Genomic DNA, 19,315 nt, shown 5'->3' on the forward strand with positions numbered 1-19,315 from the left:
AGGAGAAACCTCACTGAGTAATGACTGTGATAGCTCAGGCAAACCTCCTGCTCGACAGGTTTTCCTTTCCTGAGGTAGGTAGCAATGAGTTCACCCTCTGTTTCTATATCTGTGCCTCCTGCATTATACATTCCAGCAATATGTCTCTGCCAGCAGGAGCAGGCATTGTACTGATGAGTGTGAGGCCCACTCAGAGCTGCAGGGGAAGGAGGCTCATGGCACAGGTGGCAGGTGTGAGGGTTTAGGGATGATGATGCAGGGCAGCCTGTTTGCATGTTCCATTGCTGGAAAGGCAGCACATGAATGCAGCCAGAGCTCTGTGACAGAGATGGTGACTTACCCAGCTGCTGAATGGGACACAGACTGAAATTCTCTTGGAAGAGGATTTTATAATTCAGGGAGCTACACTGGGCAGGTGATATGAACTGTAAAACATTCTGCAGGTGATATGAACTGCCTGAGCCTTTTGTCAACCATTGCTGACTGAATCCCACAATAATAGAGCAGAACAGCCCTCCTTGAAAATAATAGATCAGTTTAGTTCTAGAAAAAGAGAATGCCTGCAGTATGCAGCAGGTATGGAATGCTTGGAAGTTTTTGCCACAGGATGGACACAGCTGGTATCAGTAGGTGCAAAAAGGGATTGAACAAATTCATGTTTCATTAACACATCTTAAAGGACATGGGTATAGTCTCAAATGTCTGTGACCTTTTTGTTATAGATGATAGTGAAGTATGAGAAAATTATGCCACCAAATATTTCATCTTTATTGAAAAGAGAAGGTAATGAGAGGCTGCTGGAGGGCTCTGAACCCCCTGGAGGGCTCAGTGCTGGAGCTCAGAGCTGCACAACTCAGCTCAGTGTATCTGCAAATGGTCAGGAGAAGAAAACAAGCCCTCAGGGCTTATCCCAAATTTAGCAGAATCAGCCTGAGCTTCTGTAGATCCTAGAGAGGAGCACAAAGTCCTGGTGCAAAGAATAACAATTGAAAAGAAAAAGGTAGAATGTATTCAGCTGTGTCTGGAGAGGGATCACTGAGAATCACTGGAGCTGCAGCCACCTGAGGAAGGGTCCTCTGGTGAAACAAGGAAATAAGGTGAACACAGGATGGTGGGGAGTGCACAAGGTCTCTCACATGGAAGATTTGCCTGATCAAACACTCACCAGAACAAATGTTTGAAAGAGAAATTACCTGATTTATGGTAAGTTGGAATTTATGGAAGATCAGTGGACACAGAAGTACAGCTCCACCAAAACCACCCACACATTAACATGGGTCAAACAATTCTCATACTTCAGCACCACACACTGCAGCTCCAAACTGGTTTGTCTGTGCTCAACACACTCCCAGCCTCCTCCTCTTCTACAGTGCCTCCCATGCTCTTGGCTGGACTCCACACATTTCCTCACAGAAATCAGTGGCAAATCAGATTCTTTGCATATTGGTTTTATTACTGACTGAGAGTTATACTTCCATAAGAATTATGATTTTCTGGTTCATCCTCAGGTTTTAAAAAGGAAACAAATTAATCTGAATAACTGAGTCCTTTCCAATTGGTTCTCTGATGCATTTTCCCTTGCTCAGCAGTCTCCTGCCCTCTCTGTCTGACCCACCTTTGCCCAGATCCCAGAATTAATGATTTTGCTGTGTTGGCAATTATTCTTTCAATAAGAAATTCTTTCTGTGTCACATAGCTCTGAAAAACAGCTGGGTGTGACATGAATTCTTTTAATCCCTTGCAAATTGGTAAACACTGTTTAAATCCAAGAAAGAAAACACCCAATGTGCCTTGACTCTAGTGGGACAATGCAGTCACTTCTTTAGGGCACAGGGGGAAGAGCTCCTTCCACCTCCTGACACTCAGCCAAGGGGCAGTGCTGAGCTTCATCCCCATCCCTGTCCTCATCCTCATCCTGGTCTGGGGCTGGGTGCACCACACCTGTGGCCATCTCTGAAGCCAGGGCAGCTGCACCAAAACTGGGGTCAACAACTGGAGAGGATCCCATGTCTCTGAGTACAGACCCCCTCCGCTGGGTGAAATGGGAACTCTTCATTTAAGCACCAAAATATTGTTTGTAGCCAGGAGCTGCTTTTTTATCTCTGGTAGATGAATTTGGGTATTTGAGTTGTGGAACTCTGGGTCCTATTTCTGCTTCATCCTTCATCTTTTTAGGCCAAAATGAGGTCAGTTATGGGGTAATTGCATGGCAAAAGGGCTTTACAGAGGGGAAAAGTGGGTTCTGTTTGTAAGTTCCTCTGAACTCTGCTTTTATTTAAAGATCACTTTTTGTACTTCCTATAAACCACATGTAAGAATCATTACTGGGTTATCATGCAGGATTAAAGGAAGGGAGTAGTAAAAGAAAAATGGTGCCAGGTTTTCAACATCTCCACATTTAAGAGAGTCTTTAACTTCATACTGAGGTCATCTGAAACACTGGGGAAATAGGAGGACTGGAAAGAAAAGTGCAACCCAAAGAAACTATTATCAGGGGAGGGCAGCCAGCCCACACAAGCAGTTTTGGAGGTTATGGGTCTCTAAACAATTTTATGGTAATCTCCTGGTCCTGCCAACGTCAATGTCAAAGACTGCAACCTTTGGTGGAGTTGCAATTGCACCCTTGTTTATAATTAAATTTTTTTTCAAGCCACATTCACAATTAAATAAATAAACCAATTAAAATGCCAGTAAATTTTATCTTCAGCAGGTGCTCAGAAATTGCCTGATTTCTCCCTTGCTGACTCATTGCCTGTGTATGACCATCCCCAGAACCATTGGAAATGGCTTCTTCACAAAAATGGAAACAAAACTGCTTACAGCTATAATTAGTGTTTCAAACAGTTTGTGTATTTAAGCAAAAATATGAGTGAAGCTCAGTCTGGCTCTGGTGCTCAGAAGTGCACAAGCAAGTATATAAATAGAAGTATAAACTTCCAGAGTCCCTAGACATGTGCCACCTCACCTGACAAAGAGTGACAGATATTTTCTAGCAAATCCTGTGTAAATAATGTGCATTCCTCATTATATTTTAAGTAGCTTATCCTGTTTTTCAGCTGCACAGGGAGTGGCTGCATTACTTCTCTTTGCCTGTGTTGGAGAGAGGCTCCCCAAAGATTTTCAACTTGCACAAAATGTATTCATGAACTTAAGCCCAGAAGGAAATATGAGATTGTTTACTACGACCTTCTATACACAGATTTTAAATGCCACTGAGTCACCAAACTACTACTACAACAAAATTAAAATTCATGGCCTGTGTTCTTTATCTCAGAACTCCCAGGATTTCAGACAGCTAAAAAAGTCAACCCTGTCATCCTTGGAGACCCCCTCATGTCCCTGGTGAGTATCATCTTGTCTCCTACTGACTGTTTGTCCCTGTTCAAGGATGCACTCAGATTCCCAGGGAAAAGGTAAAACTAAAATGCTTTTAAAGCCATGCATACAGAGAATTTTGCAGGAGTATTTTAAAGAACAAGGCAAGCAGTTGGATTCCTTGTTCCTACTGATTTTAAGTTGTGACACTTCTCAAAATGAGGACTTTGGGGTGGGCTGGACCTGCCCAGGGTCCCTTGACTGTGTGACCCCACTGCCACCACCCTGGCTGTCTCCAGAGGGGACAGGGCACCTGGTTCACCTGAAAATACTCTACATTAAAATGTCTCAGCCAAGGAATCCTCATCCTGAGCCCAGCCACACTCCTGAGCTCCTTCAGCTGCCTGATGTGCAATTAATCTCATTTTTAAGAGGTTAGTGGACCCAAACAAGCATTTAAGATTTTAACATCATCCTCATAGTCAGGCACACATGCCATGAAAATACCTTTCCAGTTATCTAGATTAATGTGTCATGGTATAAAAGGCAAATATAGAAAATACAGTTAGCCCAGTAATCATATTCAGCCAAAACTAGAATTTTAAGTAATTTTGTTGTCAGAAATACAGGCAAAAGAGCAATATAATTCTTCAGACTCCTACAAAAGCTTTTGAAGGATGCTATTAAATGTCTCCAAAGTCCATAGAAATTGTTATTTTAGTTTAGCACTGAGATGTCTGACTCATTTGACTCTAATGAACATCCTTCCCTAACATCAAACTAAGTGTGTGCTCTCAAACTAAGTATATGCTTTTTGGAGATGTAGTAAAACAAAATGCATTTCCCTGGAGCAGGCCCATTAGAAACTGACAGATCATTTACTTCAGCTATTGAGGATAAAGCACCATCTTTTAATGCCTGTCCACATTGCAGGTGACTAAATAACCACAGCAGTGTAAAAACACAAGTTCCACTATATTGTATTAATAATATAAGACACAGCCCCCACTATGCTGCAGTAAATAGCAATGAATGGATTATTTTACTGCTGTTGCCTTCAAACTTATAAAATAAATAAAGCCTGTTAAGTTTTTAAATTTTATTTTTAATATACAATATCTGGGCAATTTAATTTTCCCTTGCTTTGGCTTGTCTTTTAAGCTTTTGTTTCCTACTCAAGCCAGTACAGTCCTTGTGAATGTAAAGCATATTTCATCATATTTTTACTGTATATCAGCAAAAGCTTATTTGAAATGCTGGGAGCACAAAATCTATTTCCCCATACAATAAATTTTCATCTGGATCACACACAGCCCATTGTTGCAGGACAGCCACTGGAACAGAGCAGAGCACTGTTCCTGCTGTGAACTGATGTAGAGCCATTTCTACAGGGTCTTGGCTCCTCTGAGCAGGCTGTGACAAAAATCTGAAATGCTTTAACTCTGGACTTGGGAAAATATATCAAACAAGATATTTGTGACATGTCTGGAGTTCACACAAGGATTGAAAAACAGTTCAGTGCTGTGGCTGAACTGAGATCACAGCTTCTCCCTGAAAAACAGCTTCGTCTAATCAGAGGTCCCCTCACAAACTGACTCCTGGGCAGGTGTTATAGATGATATTTAGGAGACTCCATCTGCATGATTTTGTCTCTGAATGGACAAGATCCCCCCAGTAAAATGAGCAGAAAGCAACCACCATAGTATTAAAGCATCATCATCAGTGTTAGGGCAGGCTATGAAGGATTGCCTCTGAGGCTGATGAGTCCTATGCAGATACTGCCAGTGGGTGATTTTCCACCCACATCAGCTTTTCATCTCTTGTAAACACAAATAAATTTCAGGCTAAGGACTATGGGACCTACCAGAGTGGATGGCATCTTTATTAAGAACTTGTTTGTTATTGATCTGTTATACAGATCATGCCATTTTCCAAGTATATGTCTCAAATCTGGAAATCAGTTTTTCTCTTTGGGGAAAAACTCACAGAAGCAATGATCCTACCAAAAACTTGGCCACAAGGAGAAGATCACTCTTACCTGTCTGTGCAGCCAGGCATCACTCTCATCTTCATGTTTCTAAAACACAAGAAGATCATTAATACCATACTTGTAATATATTATATTTTGCCCATCAATGCAGAAAGCTGTTGGATTGGAGTTGAAAGGTTGCTCAGAAATACAAAGAAACTCTTTAAATATGTGTTTCTGGAGTGGAATCCAGTGGCTGCTTCTCTTGACTTTCCTCCCTGATGGATAAGCATTCACTAGCATTTTAGTGAATTTCTTGCATCTAAAATGCAAGAAAGTATTTTAGGCATACAGACAAAACACATAAATCCACAAGATGTATTATTCTCCAAAGAAATAAATCTTCTTAAGAAATAAATAAAGACCAAAATGAAAGTTATTAATAAAAATACTTCTCACCATGCTCTATGCACAGAATTGCATCATCTTTTTCAAGGGATGAAATTTATACAATGGAAACACATTCCAGTTTAGATGATGGAATCTGCTATTGGAATCTGCTATCTTATATCAATACACCATTTGTATTAGTGCATTTATAGAAGGGATTAATTCACTACAATTAAGGTATGTGCAGATAAGCATGAGCTGGTTTTAATGCCATTAAATACATATATTGCAGGTGGAATGTTGGAAAGGTATTTAGGTTGCAAATTGTGTGTGGATAAAGGTATTTCAAGAGAGGTAATCACTCTGCCTCAAACACACACTGAGTGTTCTTGGATTTCTAGGTGTTAAAAATAATTAAAAAATATGAACATCGTTTATATTCTGTCTGTTCCAGCTGACTTTCCATGGTGTAAAACAAGTTGGATGGTTTCTCCTGGCGTGGGCTATGGGCTCTGGTGGGAAGGGAAGGCTGTGCAAATCCCCCTACCTTGGTGCAGACCCCCGTGGTGGCGTCGCAGAGCGTCAGGATGGAAACGTTCTGAGCCCTGTTCAGCCAGTTCACTGCCACCTTGGTGCTGGTGGCCCACTTCACCATGGTGATGTAGTAGTCCCTGCAAGCACAGACACACAGACCACATCACAAGGCTGCCACCCTAATGAGCTGCCACAAGGCTGAGCAGTCAGGGGCTCAGCAAAGGCAAACCATCCAGGAGAGCCGTGGCTTTAAAGAACATCGTGTCCTGATATCCCCAGGCTGCTTTATGTATGGATTTCAACCCCTGAAAATGACATTTTTAGGGATGTGCAGGTGTTTTATCTGCCACTTCTGGAAGTTATTTTCAAAGAAGAGACAAATATAGAGATAAAGAATCTTTCAAGCTATTCTGTCTTCCAAGAAGGATTGAACTGCCTGGAGCTACAAATTTATGCACAGGTGGAAAAGAAATTGCAAACCATTTCCATTCTGAGCACACTAACCTGAGCTGGCTCAGACCAATCACTATCAGTGGTTGGGTTCTTGATGCTTATGAAAAGTGGATGGCCTCTGAGCATGCCTGCCAACACTAAAGTATCTGGGAGTGTTGCAAAAAAAGACAAATAGTAAGAAGGATGGATTTTGGAGTACCACAGGGTTTCTGTACAGCAGATGCAGCTGGCTGCCATAAAGACATCAGCAGAGATAGTTTGCATGAGCAAAATCACCCTTCTCCACTCCCTGCACCATCTTATTGCTGGACATATTCAGGTTGTGATGATACCTGGGGTAAATCATGGGTGTGGGCTGCACAGTCCTGCAATCAATATCTTCAGGAAAAGCCCCATGCAATAGTGAGGACTGCAACCACTTAGGCTGGGCTGGAAAATCCAGAAATAAATTCCCTGAGGGTTGTCTTCTCAGGGCCAGGGCGTGGTGCTCACCTCTGCAACAATTCTGGGCTCCACCACTTCTTGTGCAGGACACAGCTCTGGCTGAGGTGCCAGAGCTGCTGATGTTATAATATACTGCTGGGCCATGAGGGCCAAGACATCCTTAAACTATAATACGACTTTTTACAGCACACAGTCTATAAAAAATTTATTAGTTCATTTGTTTGCTATAAAATATGTATAAGGAATTGTTGCTCTCATTGGAGATAAAGTGCTGTGTTGCTGGAGAGTTCTTTGTGTTCTGCCAAGAGCTGCTGCATATACTGAAGAGAAAGGGCAAAAGCACAAAGGTCTGTTTGTCTAGAAAAATAACAAGCTGGAAATTGATTTTGTACTTTTCAGTAATATTTAGTGCCTGAAATTGGCTGTGGGGAAAGGGAACAAAAGGCCTCAATGCTAGCATCCACTGCACTGGGGAGAAGGATATGCCCAAGTGAGACAACAGCAGTCTGAAAATTTAGAGCCTGAAATAAAATTGTAATTTTACTCTTTATCAGCAACAGTGTAGGCCCTAAGAGGAAAAAACAACACAGCAAAATTAAACTGTATAACTGCCCCTTCTTTCTCTCCAAAATGAACTGAGCAGAGTCAGTCTCCCCAGAAAAGGAATGTGATTTTAGCACTTATTGTGGCTTGGAGCACTTTTTCCATAAATCCAATTTAAAGTTTCAAGCACATAAATTCAATTTTTACATCCCTCTCACTGTTTGAGCACAGAAGCCACAGCTCTTTCTCAGGAACTTTTAATTATTATTTCATGTGAATCATGGTCTTCCCTACCACCCCAGAGAAGGGCATGGAGTCTCAGTTTCTCTCTGAACCCTCTTCCAGCCATCAAGACCATGGATAACCCAGCCCACAGATAACTGCAGATACCTGGATAGTCATTATTCCACTTTTTGAGTAGTGTGGAGCCTTTAATTTCATTTACTTCCCTTCATATCCCTTCTGTAGGACACCCAAGTTTAAGGTTTCCATTTTTCAGAGGAAAATGAGACAAAAAGCTGTGATTCATCTCTCTAATTTTAAACATCTGCCACTCCTGCAGCTGCACTGGTTGAGCAGCCAGTGGAGAGAAATGGAAAATGAGTGCAACTCCCAAGGCCCCTCTGCCTGGCCTGTCCCACATTTCATGTGGAGCTGATTTAAGGGAGAACCTGTTTCTTCCACAGAACAAAATCTATACCAGCAGGTCCTCGACCAGTGCAAGACATCCACATCTAAAAAAAAAAAATTAAAAAATTATAGATATCCATATCTAAGAAACACAGAGCAAAAGGGAAGGGACACCTTGCCTGAGCCTGTCAGGAAGGATGGAGCCCTGCTGAGTTTTGCAGGATTTCTACATCCCAGTAAAACATTGTTGGTTTGGTTTGCAATCATTTGAGACTGAGGTCATTGCCCAGCAGCTGATCATGTCCCAGCTTTCCATGGCTGCTGGTCACACACAGCTCCCCAAATCCAGACTGGAGCTGGCTGAGTTTTCCCATTATTTATTTGTTTATGGCCCATGCAAGGTCCAGTGATGATTTCTGTACTTGAGGGAGATATTATCATCCCTCACTTTGCCACCTGGGATGCAAACATGAGAAATAAGCTGGGTGATGATCCAGTTCTGACCATCTGCAGATGAAACTCTTGAGGCCCAGCAGTTTTCACCAAAATAAAAATGCCTGTCAGGCATTAAATTTTAAGTACTACTTTCCCCACTTCAATTTCAACCCCTTCTCTTCACTTTCTTTTTTTTTTCACAGAAAAGCATGGCATTGGAGGAAACTTGACAAAAATGGTTAGAATGAAAGATTTTTAAAAAGGACAAGTGATCAATATTGTACATTTCACCCCCAATTATGTTTTCTCATCATCAGCTTTGCTTAGTTTATTTTTTTTTATTTTATTTTTTTTTTAACTGAAAAATATCCAATTCCTGTGGAAAATTTCTGGCTTCTTTCAATTTTGAAAAGAAAAAAGGCCATGGCATATCTCCACCTTATTATCAGCTTCATTAATTGTACTAAATCACTTTGCTCCAGATAAAAAGAACAAGAAATACCACTCTGCCCATATATCATCTGCACTGAGCACACTGAAATGTTTCAGATAGGCTGTGTCTGCTGGAAGATCCTCATCACCAGCTTCCCCTGCTTTCTTGAAACTCCCTTCTGTAACTGGGTGTACAGCACATCCCTCTTGCCTATTTTAATAAAATTTTATCACATTAATCCCCTCATTTCAGAAAACATATGCATAATGAAAATGCACCCCTATTGCTCTGGCAGCACTACTTCTGTCATCCCTAGAGATGGCAATTGCCATGGTTTTCATGAAATATACAGGCACTAATTACTTATGATGTATTTTGCATCATTTTGCAATATTGATTGCAACCAAATAAATTATGGCCACCCATAACCATATAGAAAAAATTTATGAACACTTGGATCCTGCAGTTGGAAGTTATTGCTGTAATTAAAACCTTTCTGAGTCTCTCTGTTTACACAGAATGCTACCAAAGAGAAATTATCTTGTTCAGGAGCCACCATTCTGATATTGTGATGGGAATACTGTGATCCTGAATTTCCACCTGCTGTACACAGGTCTGAAGTTGTATTTTTGGAAGGCAAATCCCATCTGGTTTGGTCACAGGTCATACATCTTCTTTTGCATAAATAGATTTGGATTACTTCATAGCTATTAATTGTAAACCTGTTCTAATACAATGTTCTATAAAATACAAGTGGAAGACAAGTAATTTGAAAAAAAAATTAGGCAGATTTACACAAAATGAAATTTTCTGATAGCAGCAGAGAAAGGTCCAGTGTTAAAAACTGTAAAACTATCTTGAAAAAACCCCAAGGGAACTGGGGGCAGCATTCAAGGTGAGAAAGCACCTACCTCATCCTCTGATCATCTGGGGGAGTCATTTCCAGGTCATGAGTGGGCCCATTCAGACCAATCACATGCAAAGAAATAGTTGGATTTTCCATTCCAGCCTGGATTTTAGAAAAGAATAAATTACATATCATATACAACACAGAATGGTTTTGATTTATTGTATCCCCATGGATTCTAAAAAGCATTCCCACTGAACAGGATAAGGATTGGATGCTGTGATCTTTCACAGAGAGATTGCAGAGCTGGGGATGTGGCTCAGAGGTGAGGAGAGGTTGGTTGGCACAAACAAGGGGAAATTTTGCTCAGGATGTTTCTAACCATAGTAAAAAACTCTTCTTTTCATGGCAACTAGAAATTTTGCTATTTCCTGCTCCTCTTGACAAAAGGTGTCTAATGGGATGATGGTTGATACAGTAAAATAGTGAATCATTTTGTGCTGTGGGAAAGGGCATCCCCTGTTGAACCATTGTGATTTCCACAAAACCTGCATTTATGTGGGTATCTCTCCTGTTAAATTATGGTTCAATTTGGACCAGCAGGTGAGGACTTGGGGAATTAGTGCTTAAAGCAAGAAACCCAGAAGGAATGAGTGCAGCAGACACCCCTGTACTGGTTTGGAGCAGGAAATTACAGCAATAAGAGCAGCAGTGAGTCTGTGCTGGTGGAGAGCTGTGCACTCCCTGCAGAGCAAACCTCTAAAACAAATGTATCCTCTGACATGAGGCCTGGATATCCTAAGGAAGACCAAATACTGAATTTTCCTTCTATACAAAAGTGAATCTATCTAAATATAGAATATATGTATGTATGTGTCTGTCTGTCTATCTATCTATCTATCTATCTATCTATCTATCATCTAAATATAGAAACATATTTAAATATAGAAACATATCCAAATATAGAAATATAGAAATTCCAAACCCTCAGACATCTGACTTCTACCCATTCCAGCATGGAAGCACAATTGCTTTTGTGTGTGTGTAAAAAGCAAGGATTTTAAAATTATATTTTCATTGTATATAGTTACTAATTTTCACAGAACCAGAAAAGTGCAGTTTTACAAATGCAGCTGAAGAAGAGAGGTGACCACATTCATTAAGGAACAGCTCATCTTTCCTTGGATCTGTTTATTTTCCTTGCTTATGAGTGTGTATTATTAGTCTCCTGTCTGAGCCTACTGGAAATAAACAATTATTTCTTTCTGATAGAGCAGCAGGACTGATTATTTTATTTTCCCTTACCTTTGGATAATGGTATGTTTTGACAGTAGGGTAAAGGATGCCTGTATATATGGGGATCTCCATGGTGGGGACTCTGGAGGCATTGATTGTTGCATATGCCAGCCTGGTGCCATCAGGAGACCACCAATGAGCAATGTGAGTCTTCAAGATCTCCTCTAATTAAAAAAAAAAAAAAAAAAAAAAAGAGAGAGAGAGAACAGAAAAAAAAGGCTATTAGAGGTAAATTACTAGTTAGCAATAAATGAAGCAGTGCAGATATGAAAATCCCAGTCTAATCACAGCACAGGGAGGATGCCACAGGAATATCAATCAAAAATACTCATCAAATTATGCCATATACACAAATGAACACAATTGATAACAATTACTCTGTATTTATAGGTTATTAGGCTTAATTACCTCTGCTGAAGAAACATCAAATTATTCATATTAGTACACACAGTCATGACAGCATAAAAGGCCCTGCTGCTCCTGCCATGTGTCCTGCACATGACTGGGGGTCACATCAGACTAGACATATGTCAGTCCATTCAAACAATGTTTATACAAGTGCTTCAGAAACAATTTAAATATTCCCAAGTTCAGTTTCCAGTTGGGAATAAATAAATATAGAAATTTTCTGTAACTTTCTATATTTATTTATTTATTTATTTATTTATTTATTTAACTTATGAAAGGCTGGAACTTTATCCCCATTTCATTTTTTAAAAATCATTTCTGCAAGGCAATTTGCCATAAGTAGCCAAGGTTAGAGCCTGATCATTTATACTACTGAATTTTGGGATTTTGAGATTTCAGTAATATAATTGCCATTGAAAAGGTGCTCAGAAAGATGCCAATGCAAACATGTCAGAGTTCAAGTATGTAAGGAGAAAACAATATTGCCATCATGTGAAATTATTTTTAATACTTCCAAAACCTAGTCCTCATTAAATTCAAATTAAAATAACTTCTAATTTCCAATATTTTTCATATTTAATATGCTTTGTTGTAAAGATGAGTTAAATCTCACAGATCTGCAGAAAAGCTACAGAATTCACTCTTGATCCAAAGTGTTTCCAGCTACTGACATTTGGAAGACACTAACTTGGCTTTTTAAACCTCCCATTTTGTGAAAGACAATAATGTAATACATTTTCATTAAGAGGCTTAATATCATGTGAGTCATTCCTTTTTAAAGCACCAGAAGGGCTTGCATATGCTGTACAGATTGATGGGCAGGAAGATGGGTCCCATTACTTTAATGTGAGAATAAAAATTAAAGAGGCTGCAGAGTGTTTCTAAGCCTTCACCATGAAGGAAAAAAGAAACCTGGTGCATGGGTCCAAGCAGCTCCAAGGTCTGCTGCCATCACTGGGCATTGGAAAAATGGATGAGGATTTTCTGAGCCCTGAACCCACCAGGTCTGTACACCACCCTCTGATGACCCCCCAGTCCAGCTAGGACATCCCTCTGGTTTGAAGAGTAGAAACTCACCAGACACTGTTTAATTAAAAAAAAAAAAAAAATTGGATGAGCAACCCTTGGAGAACAGACAATTATATTCATCACAAGGTAAATAAACACTTTGTTAATCAAGACTAGCATATGGCTTGGAATAAAACTCGAGGTAGCATCAGAAAAGGTGCAATGGAAAATTCACCCTCAATATTTATGATTTTATTCAGAAATAGCAAATTAATTAATCAGTGCTTAATGGCAGGATGTAAGTGGGATTTTGGAAATATATTTAGGAAGTTACAAACATTTCATGGGAAAGCACATCTGGCAAATTTGCTTTGCTGCATTGTCCCACCTGTTATATGTACATTTAAAAGATGCTGCTTTTGACTTTTATATTGGTTACCCATTAAAGGGATAATGAAAAGCATAAAGGAAAAGGAGTAAAGATGGATGGCAGATGAATCCTTGACATTTTAACATTAATTAGGAATGACTTTATTCAGCAAACATTTTCTCCAGGATCTCAGACTTAATGAAGCATTTCTGCTGAAGGTCACATACCCAGAAAGGTTTTAGTGCAGGTTTTGTGGTCCTCTGTTAATGAGATTTAATTGAGTGAACCTTTGCCTTGAAACAAAGCCAGGACCTTGCTGTCATTAGAGAGATCAGCTAGTTTTAGCAAACCAGAGAACATTCTGGTGGAATACAGAATGGATTAGTACCAGAAAGTTCTTTCAGCTGAAAGAAAAAATGATTTGCAGACAATTTGTTTTTGGAGACAGTTTATTCCTTGTGTTTGCATTTAGCACATGCTCTGAAAATCAGCTGCATTCAGTACTGCTGAGTCTTTCTAGAGTTAGTTCAGATCCTGCCTTGTGTATGAAAGAGCAGATTCCCCTTACACTAAAGCCCCCCAGCATATTTGGACCATGACCTCCTGACTGAGAGCATAAAGTGATAACTGATCACAACTCTTGCCCTTCTCCCCAGAGCTTGCAGTCTCTGAGTGCTCCATGCTGTCAGGAGGTGTGAGTGAGCTGCTGAGATTCCCCAGCCAGATCCTGGTGGCTTTGTGCTCCATCTTCTGCTTGCCAGCCCCAACAGAGCATGCAAACTTGGAAAATAGTGAGATTAAAGTGTGTGGCTTAGCTGAACAAGGGCTGTTCAGAGCTGCTGGCTGGGTTCAAGCACAGGGTGTGAGACCAGTCAGTGCTTGCTCCAGCTCAGCACATTCAGCAATGAATCACTCTGAAACAGCTGGGTGACCCTGCTCATGAGGAGTGACTCTTCAGACGGGACATGTATTAGCCAGGGACATGTTTGTGCTCAGGGAATGTTACAGAATGTGTATTTTAATCCTTTTTTCTAGTTGAGTAAGACCCAATTGTGACAACCAGCAGGTTCTGTAAAAAAACCCAAACCTGTTGCATGCACCACATTTGGAAATACACAGAGATGGTTTTAGTGTTCTGAACCATAATCTGCCACTGGGGCATTTCTAAAGACATTTCCATGACAAATCCACTTCCCAGGCTTGCACAGAGCTCTAGACTGGCAGAGTTCCTCTTTGTTAACAAACACATGCTTTTGTATACATGTAAATGCCATGGAGGTTTCTTCATGCTTTTTTAAAATCCAGCTAGTTCTGGAGCCTTTGTCCATCCTAAGTCATATTTGAGAATTTTGCCTTTCTGCTGAAGGTGGCAAAGTTCTGGCTTGCTGTTTGAAAAAGAAGAAGCCTGCACCAATGACTGACTGAGAAATCCATTGGTAGCTTAGAGATTACTTCCAATGATATCAGAAGAAAAAACTGAGGAAAAAGTTAATTTTCAAGTAAAAGAACCCCCATCTTTTCATGGGCCTTCTTATTAGAAGACACAAATAACTTATAATCTTCAAGTGTGAGTTAACAGAAAAAGAGACTTGCACAAGAAGATGAAGATGTTTGGACAGACCAGTCCTCTGACAGTCTGACATGTGCCTCTGCAACTCTTTTCTATCACCAAAAAAAAAAAATTAAAAATAATTCGAAGACAGCAGCAATTTAAAGTTCAAAAGTTCTCAGGACCAGTGTTATTTATTGCTGGTTTGGTAAAGTACAGCAATTCTGGGGAGTGTAACCAATGGTTCTGTTTGTGTGATGTATTGTAGCTGATGCTCAGGTCATGAAGTATTTGGTGTGCTGAAGACATTTTGCTGTTTTATTAAAACTGTTAATAAAAAGGAATTTTAAGCAAAATGAAATTAAAGCCTGACATAAAGGCCATGGCTTATGTTGGGAAAGAAAGCTCAAAAGAAATTGTCAGTAGGATGCATCAAAAGAACATGAGAGGAAGAGAGATCAGAGAACAGCAAGAGGGTCCAGGAAAGGAGAAAACAAAGACTACTGAGATGGTGAAACCCCAAGGGTTCTCATAGAAACATCAAATAAATACAAATGCTTATTTGACAGCTGCCATCTGTTTTAAAATCAATTACTACATCATCTCAAAGCACCAACCACATGTCCAAATTGATTACTACTGTAAAGTGTGAAAACAAGTATTTTTAGCCAGTTAGAGAAAACTCATTGTTCATATTCACCTTTGCTGACACGTGTTTTTTAGGGATGGCTGTGGAAAATGACCTTTTATTCTATTGTTATTCTAAAACCAATTTTTCCTCTCAGTTGCTGTAGTGTAGGTCTACACTGACTTCCTTTAAATCATTGTAATAGATATAAAATGAGTGTAAAAAAGTAGTTACTTGCATGCAAATAGTATAAAACTATTTTAGATTACCATACCCAATCTACATTTTCCTGTGTTGACATTATTTTGTGCTGATGTTAGCAATAGCTCTGCAGCACTATTGATTTCAGAGCAATTAATCCTCTTTCACAGATGTCTAATTGAGTCAGGTGGGGAAAAAAAATGCAATTTTGCAGGGCTGCTGAACAATTCAACAACCTTTTGTAGAAAACATAAAAATTTATGTGGCTGAGGTCAAACTATGGGCTCAGCCCAATTCCACAGTTTCTGGCACAGAGATTATTTCAGCTGGTCAGAGCACGGTGCTGATAACACCAAAGGTGTGGGTTTGATCCCTGTGCTGGCCATTTACTGAAGATTTGAACTCAAATGATCCACAGAATATTCTGTGAATCTGTATGCAAACAACAACCTTTCTCCAGCTGCTTGTGCTCTTGTCCAAGAGATCCTTAAGAAAAATGAGCTGCAGTGCTCCCAGAGATCCTTAGGGAAAACAAGCTGCAGTGCTCACCCCTGTGACCCTTTATTCCTACTTGGAACAGAGTCTCCTCTGCCACTGACAGGCAAAAAGCTTAGGAGGAACAAACTATGACTTGCTTTTATGGCATTCTTGAGGATGTGCTTTAGAGGGCACTTTATAAACACCAAATCCTCGATCCAGTCTCATCGTGGAGGGCGAGCAGCTCCCGTGTGTTTGGCAGCCCCTGATCCCAGGGAAAGGAGCCCAGCCAGGAGCTCTGCATCTCCTCAAGCACAGGCAAGGTGAGGGCTGCAGGAGTCACTAGCTCCTCCTGGTTATCTGGTTTAACTGCTTGAGCACAGGGTGTTTTCTGCTCACGCTGTCTGGCAGCCCCTCGCTGCTGCAGAGCATCGTGTCGAGACAGAGGAGGGGGTTTGGCCACTGCTGAGGGCCAGGAGAGAAGCTCATTTCAGCAGGGTGGGTCATGATGGGACTGGGGAAAACCACTCTTCATGAGTTCTGTGGGGTCAGCAAGATCATGTCTTGCCTCCACATCTCTAATGTGTGAGCTGCTGCACAGCCTGAGCCAAGCCCAGGCTTGGCAAAGAGGCAGACCCCAAAAATGTGGACACAAATGGGCTGGGGACCACCTTCACTTCTGTGAGGTGGCTCTGGGTGACCACACCACGAGCTGCAATGCTCTGGAAGCAGACAGGTCACTGTGGGATGCTCACTGACACCTGGCCAAGGACCCTGAGGAACACACAGGAACGAAGAGCAAAGAACAAAGCCAGAGTGGGCACATCAGAGGAAACCTGCCAGCCAGCCTGGCCAAATCCTGACCACTCCAGCCTGGCCTTCTCATCATACTCCCAACTACCAGCAACAACCACCAGTGCTTCTCTAGGAAATGTTTAGGACACTGATCCCCAAGAAGCAGGATGAAACCATGTTAGCATGGGACCAAGCTCCTGAGAGACAGAGGAGATTTTCTAAGGCTACTAATTTCACTCTATTTAGAAACTGTCAATTTAATGTGGTTTGCTTCTTGTTGTTGTTGTTTTTTCCCTGACCCATTGATTCTTGTAATTTGTTGTGTTTGCAACACTAAAGGAATTTGTGTTTGCCATATGAGTCAGGGCATTAGGAGTGTTGTTTATAAGATTATTGGCAAGTAGCTGCCAGACCTGCTTTACTGTTTGAGTGCTTGAGGGCTTCAAAAGCTGGATTTATTGAACACCAGCCTGATCCTACCTTCAGGGACACCTCTACAGCCCCTCCAGAATACACACAGAAGGCCAAGCTCAGACTGTAATAACTAGGAAATCATGAATGTTTAAAATCTCTCTCAATCATACAAATGGATTTGCTGGAAAAAAGGCCCAATCAACCACCTAACAAAACAGATGCACACAAGTATGAGATGTCATCTGAGACATACAGGTGGATTCTTAGAGATAAGAGAAGAATTCAGCTATTTGAAAATAGAGTGTCTCCTCCAGGCCACCTTCACATCGTGACACCCTGAGTGCACTCAGCTCTGCAAATCCCACTCGAGGTGCAAAAAGCCATGGAGAGGAGCTGTCAGCCAGGTTTCACATGGATCCTGTGTCCAGCAGGAGCAAGGAGCAACTCCCCAGGAGGTCAGGCACATCTCCAGAGCAGTCACAGCAGGCAGGGTTACCACCTGTCATACACAGAGCCATACTATCCTGTTGGCACAGCAGTATTTTGGGGCCTGATTTGTAATAAAACTGTCCTCTTTCAAATAAACACACCAGAAAAGTGTTGAGTTGGCTCCACATCCTCCCTCTCCTTTCATTAAATGTTTCTTTTTCTGTGCTTCTGGGTTTTCATCACCTGTACCCCATCCTCAGTAATCCTTAATTTTCAAAAGCATTAATGATTAATGCTCACAACTGCACCTAACAATTAGTAAGTGCCCTTTGGTTGTGTGAGTCAGTCTCAGTGTCAGTAAGAACCTTTGGACCACGATGACAAGACTGGCATGCAGAGATTTCATCAACTCTGGCAGCAACCGTGATCTGTCAGGATGTCCAGATGTAATAATGAAAATGGGGTTTGAATTATGATAATAGAAATATTAGTGATCCTATCCTCAGCTATTCCTGTTTCTGGCACTCACTCCAAAGAGCAAATGCATCTAGGAATTCCATCAGCAGTGGCAAACTGCTGTCTGCCACTAATGTATGGGAAGAATGTGTTTTTCTATCACCTGGCACAAACTTGAACCCACAGCCTGTTGTCAGCTCTTCATGAAAGTCTGTCAGCTAAAGGCACTAAATCTGTAGAAGCATTTCCTGGCAGCAGTCTGAGCAGTTTGCAGTGCAGCTCAGTGATGTGGGTAAATGCTCACTGCAAGGTCCTGTCATCCTTCTCATCAGGACCCAGACCAGGCAGAATTCACATGGCCCAAATGCAGCCAGGTTCCTTATAGACAAATCCTTTTCTTCTCCACCCCTCTGCTGCTGCTGAACAGGTTGCTATGGCTGGAAATGCAATTTGCTTATCTGTGCAATGCAGTGAGACAAATCAGGGCTTTCATTATATGCTGAATATTTCTCTATTCAAACATGCTCAAGCAGCTTCAACTTCACCTTCCCTTTAAATTAAAAGTTACAGGTTCTGTCTAACAAATCTGTGGGGTTTATGATAGGAGGAAGATGGACAGCCAGCCTTGACACAGGGGATCCATTTCAATAGCTGCAGATGTATCAAGAAAGTTAGTGATCACAAAACCCTCTCAATCAAAAATTCATTAGACGATTGCAATAGTTCAAGAACACAAGTGCCCAAAAGCAATCTCTTTTAATGTTTCTAAAAAAATATGAGAGATAAGAAGACTGAACAGGCTGACATTGCTATTAAAGAACTTGATTCTTCAACCCCATGGACTTTTATCAGCACTTGCACAAGCTGTCTTTCATGTGAATTGCTTGCATGATTTATTCACCCTGAGCAGCACCTGCTAGTCACCTAGTCTGAGTGCTAATAAATGTCAGTTAATATTGCAAAATACAGCCCTGCTTTATGAAATGGGAACTGGAGCACATTGACTGAATTTAGTCTAGCTCCTAATTCCTTCCCTGGTTTAAACAGCCAAAGTCATTGAACAGCCATTAAAAAACCTCTCAGGGTATATATTGCCCTGTTATGGCAATATTCCCAGAGGTTTCAGCTCCAGCAGTGACTCAGGACCTGGCTAACTGAGAGATTTAGCACAATAATGACTCAGAGGATGAATCTGATTTTACAGGACTGAATAATCAGAGGAACTACTGAGATCAATAGAATCACCAAGGAATAATAAAAAAAGAGAGCTGGATAAAAACAGAATTCAAAT

General features: G+C 40.9%; 1 protein-coding gene across 3 annotated transcripts in view; it reads right to left on the bottom strand.

Annotated features, from left to right (window-relative positions):
• The window catches only part of DPP6 (dipeptidyl peptidase like 6), a 529,059-nt gene that overhangs the window by 41,519 nt on the left and 468,225 nt on the right, over positions 1-19,315 (bottom strand). For all 3 annotated transcript variants that reach the window (XM_056485082.1, XM_056485079.1, XM_056485080.1), the window contains exons 9-12: positions 11,299-11,453; positions 10,058-10,155; positions 6,222-6,345; positions 5,354-5,392 (exon numbers count right to left, since the gene is read on the bottom strand). In XM_056485082.1, coding sequence (XP_056341057.1) covers positions 5,354-5,392; positions 6,222-6,345; positions 10,058-10,155; positions 11,299-11,453 — 416 coding nt within the window. The remainder of the gene's footprint in view (positions 1-5,353; positions 5,393-6,221; positions 6,346-10,057; positions 10,156-11,298; positions 11,454-19,315) is intronic.

The sequence above is a fragment of the Oenanthe melanoleuca genome, chromosome 2 (assembly GCF_029582105.1).
Source record: "Oenanthe melanoleuca isolate GR-GAL-2019-014 chromosome 2, OMel1.0, whole genome shotgun sequence".
In the NCBI taxonomy this organism is placed as follows: Eukaryota; Metazoa; Chordata; class Aves; order Passeriformes; family Muscicapidae; genus Oenanthe; species Oenanthe melanoleuca.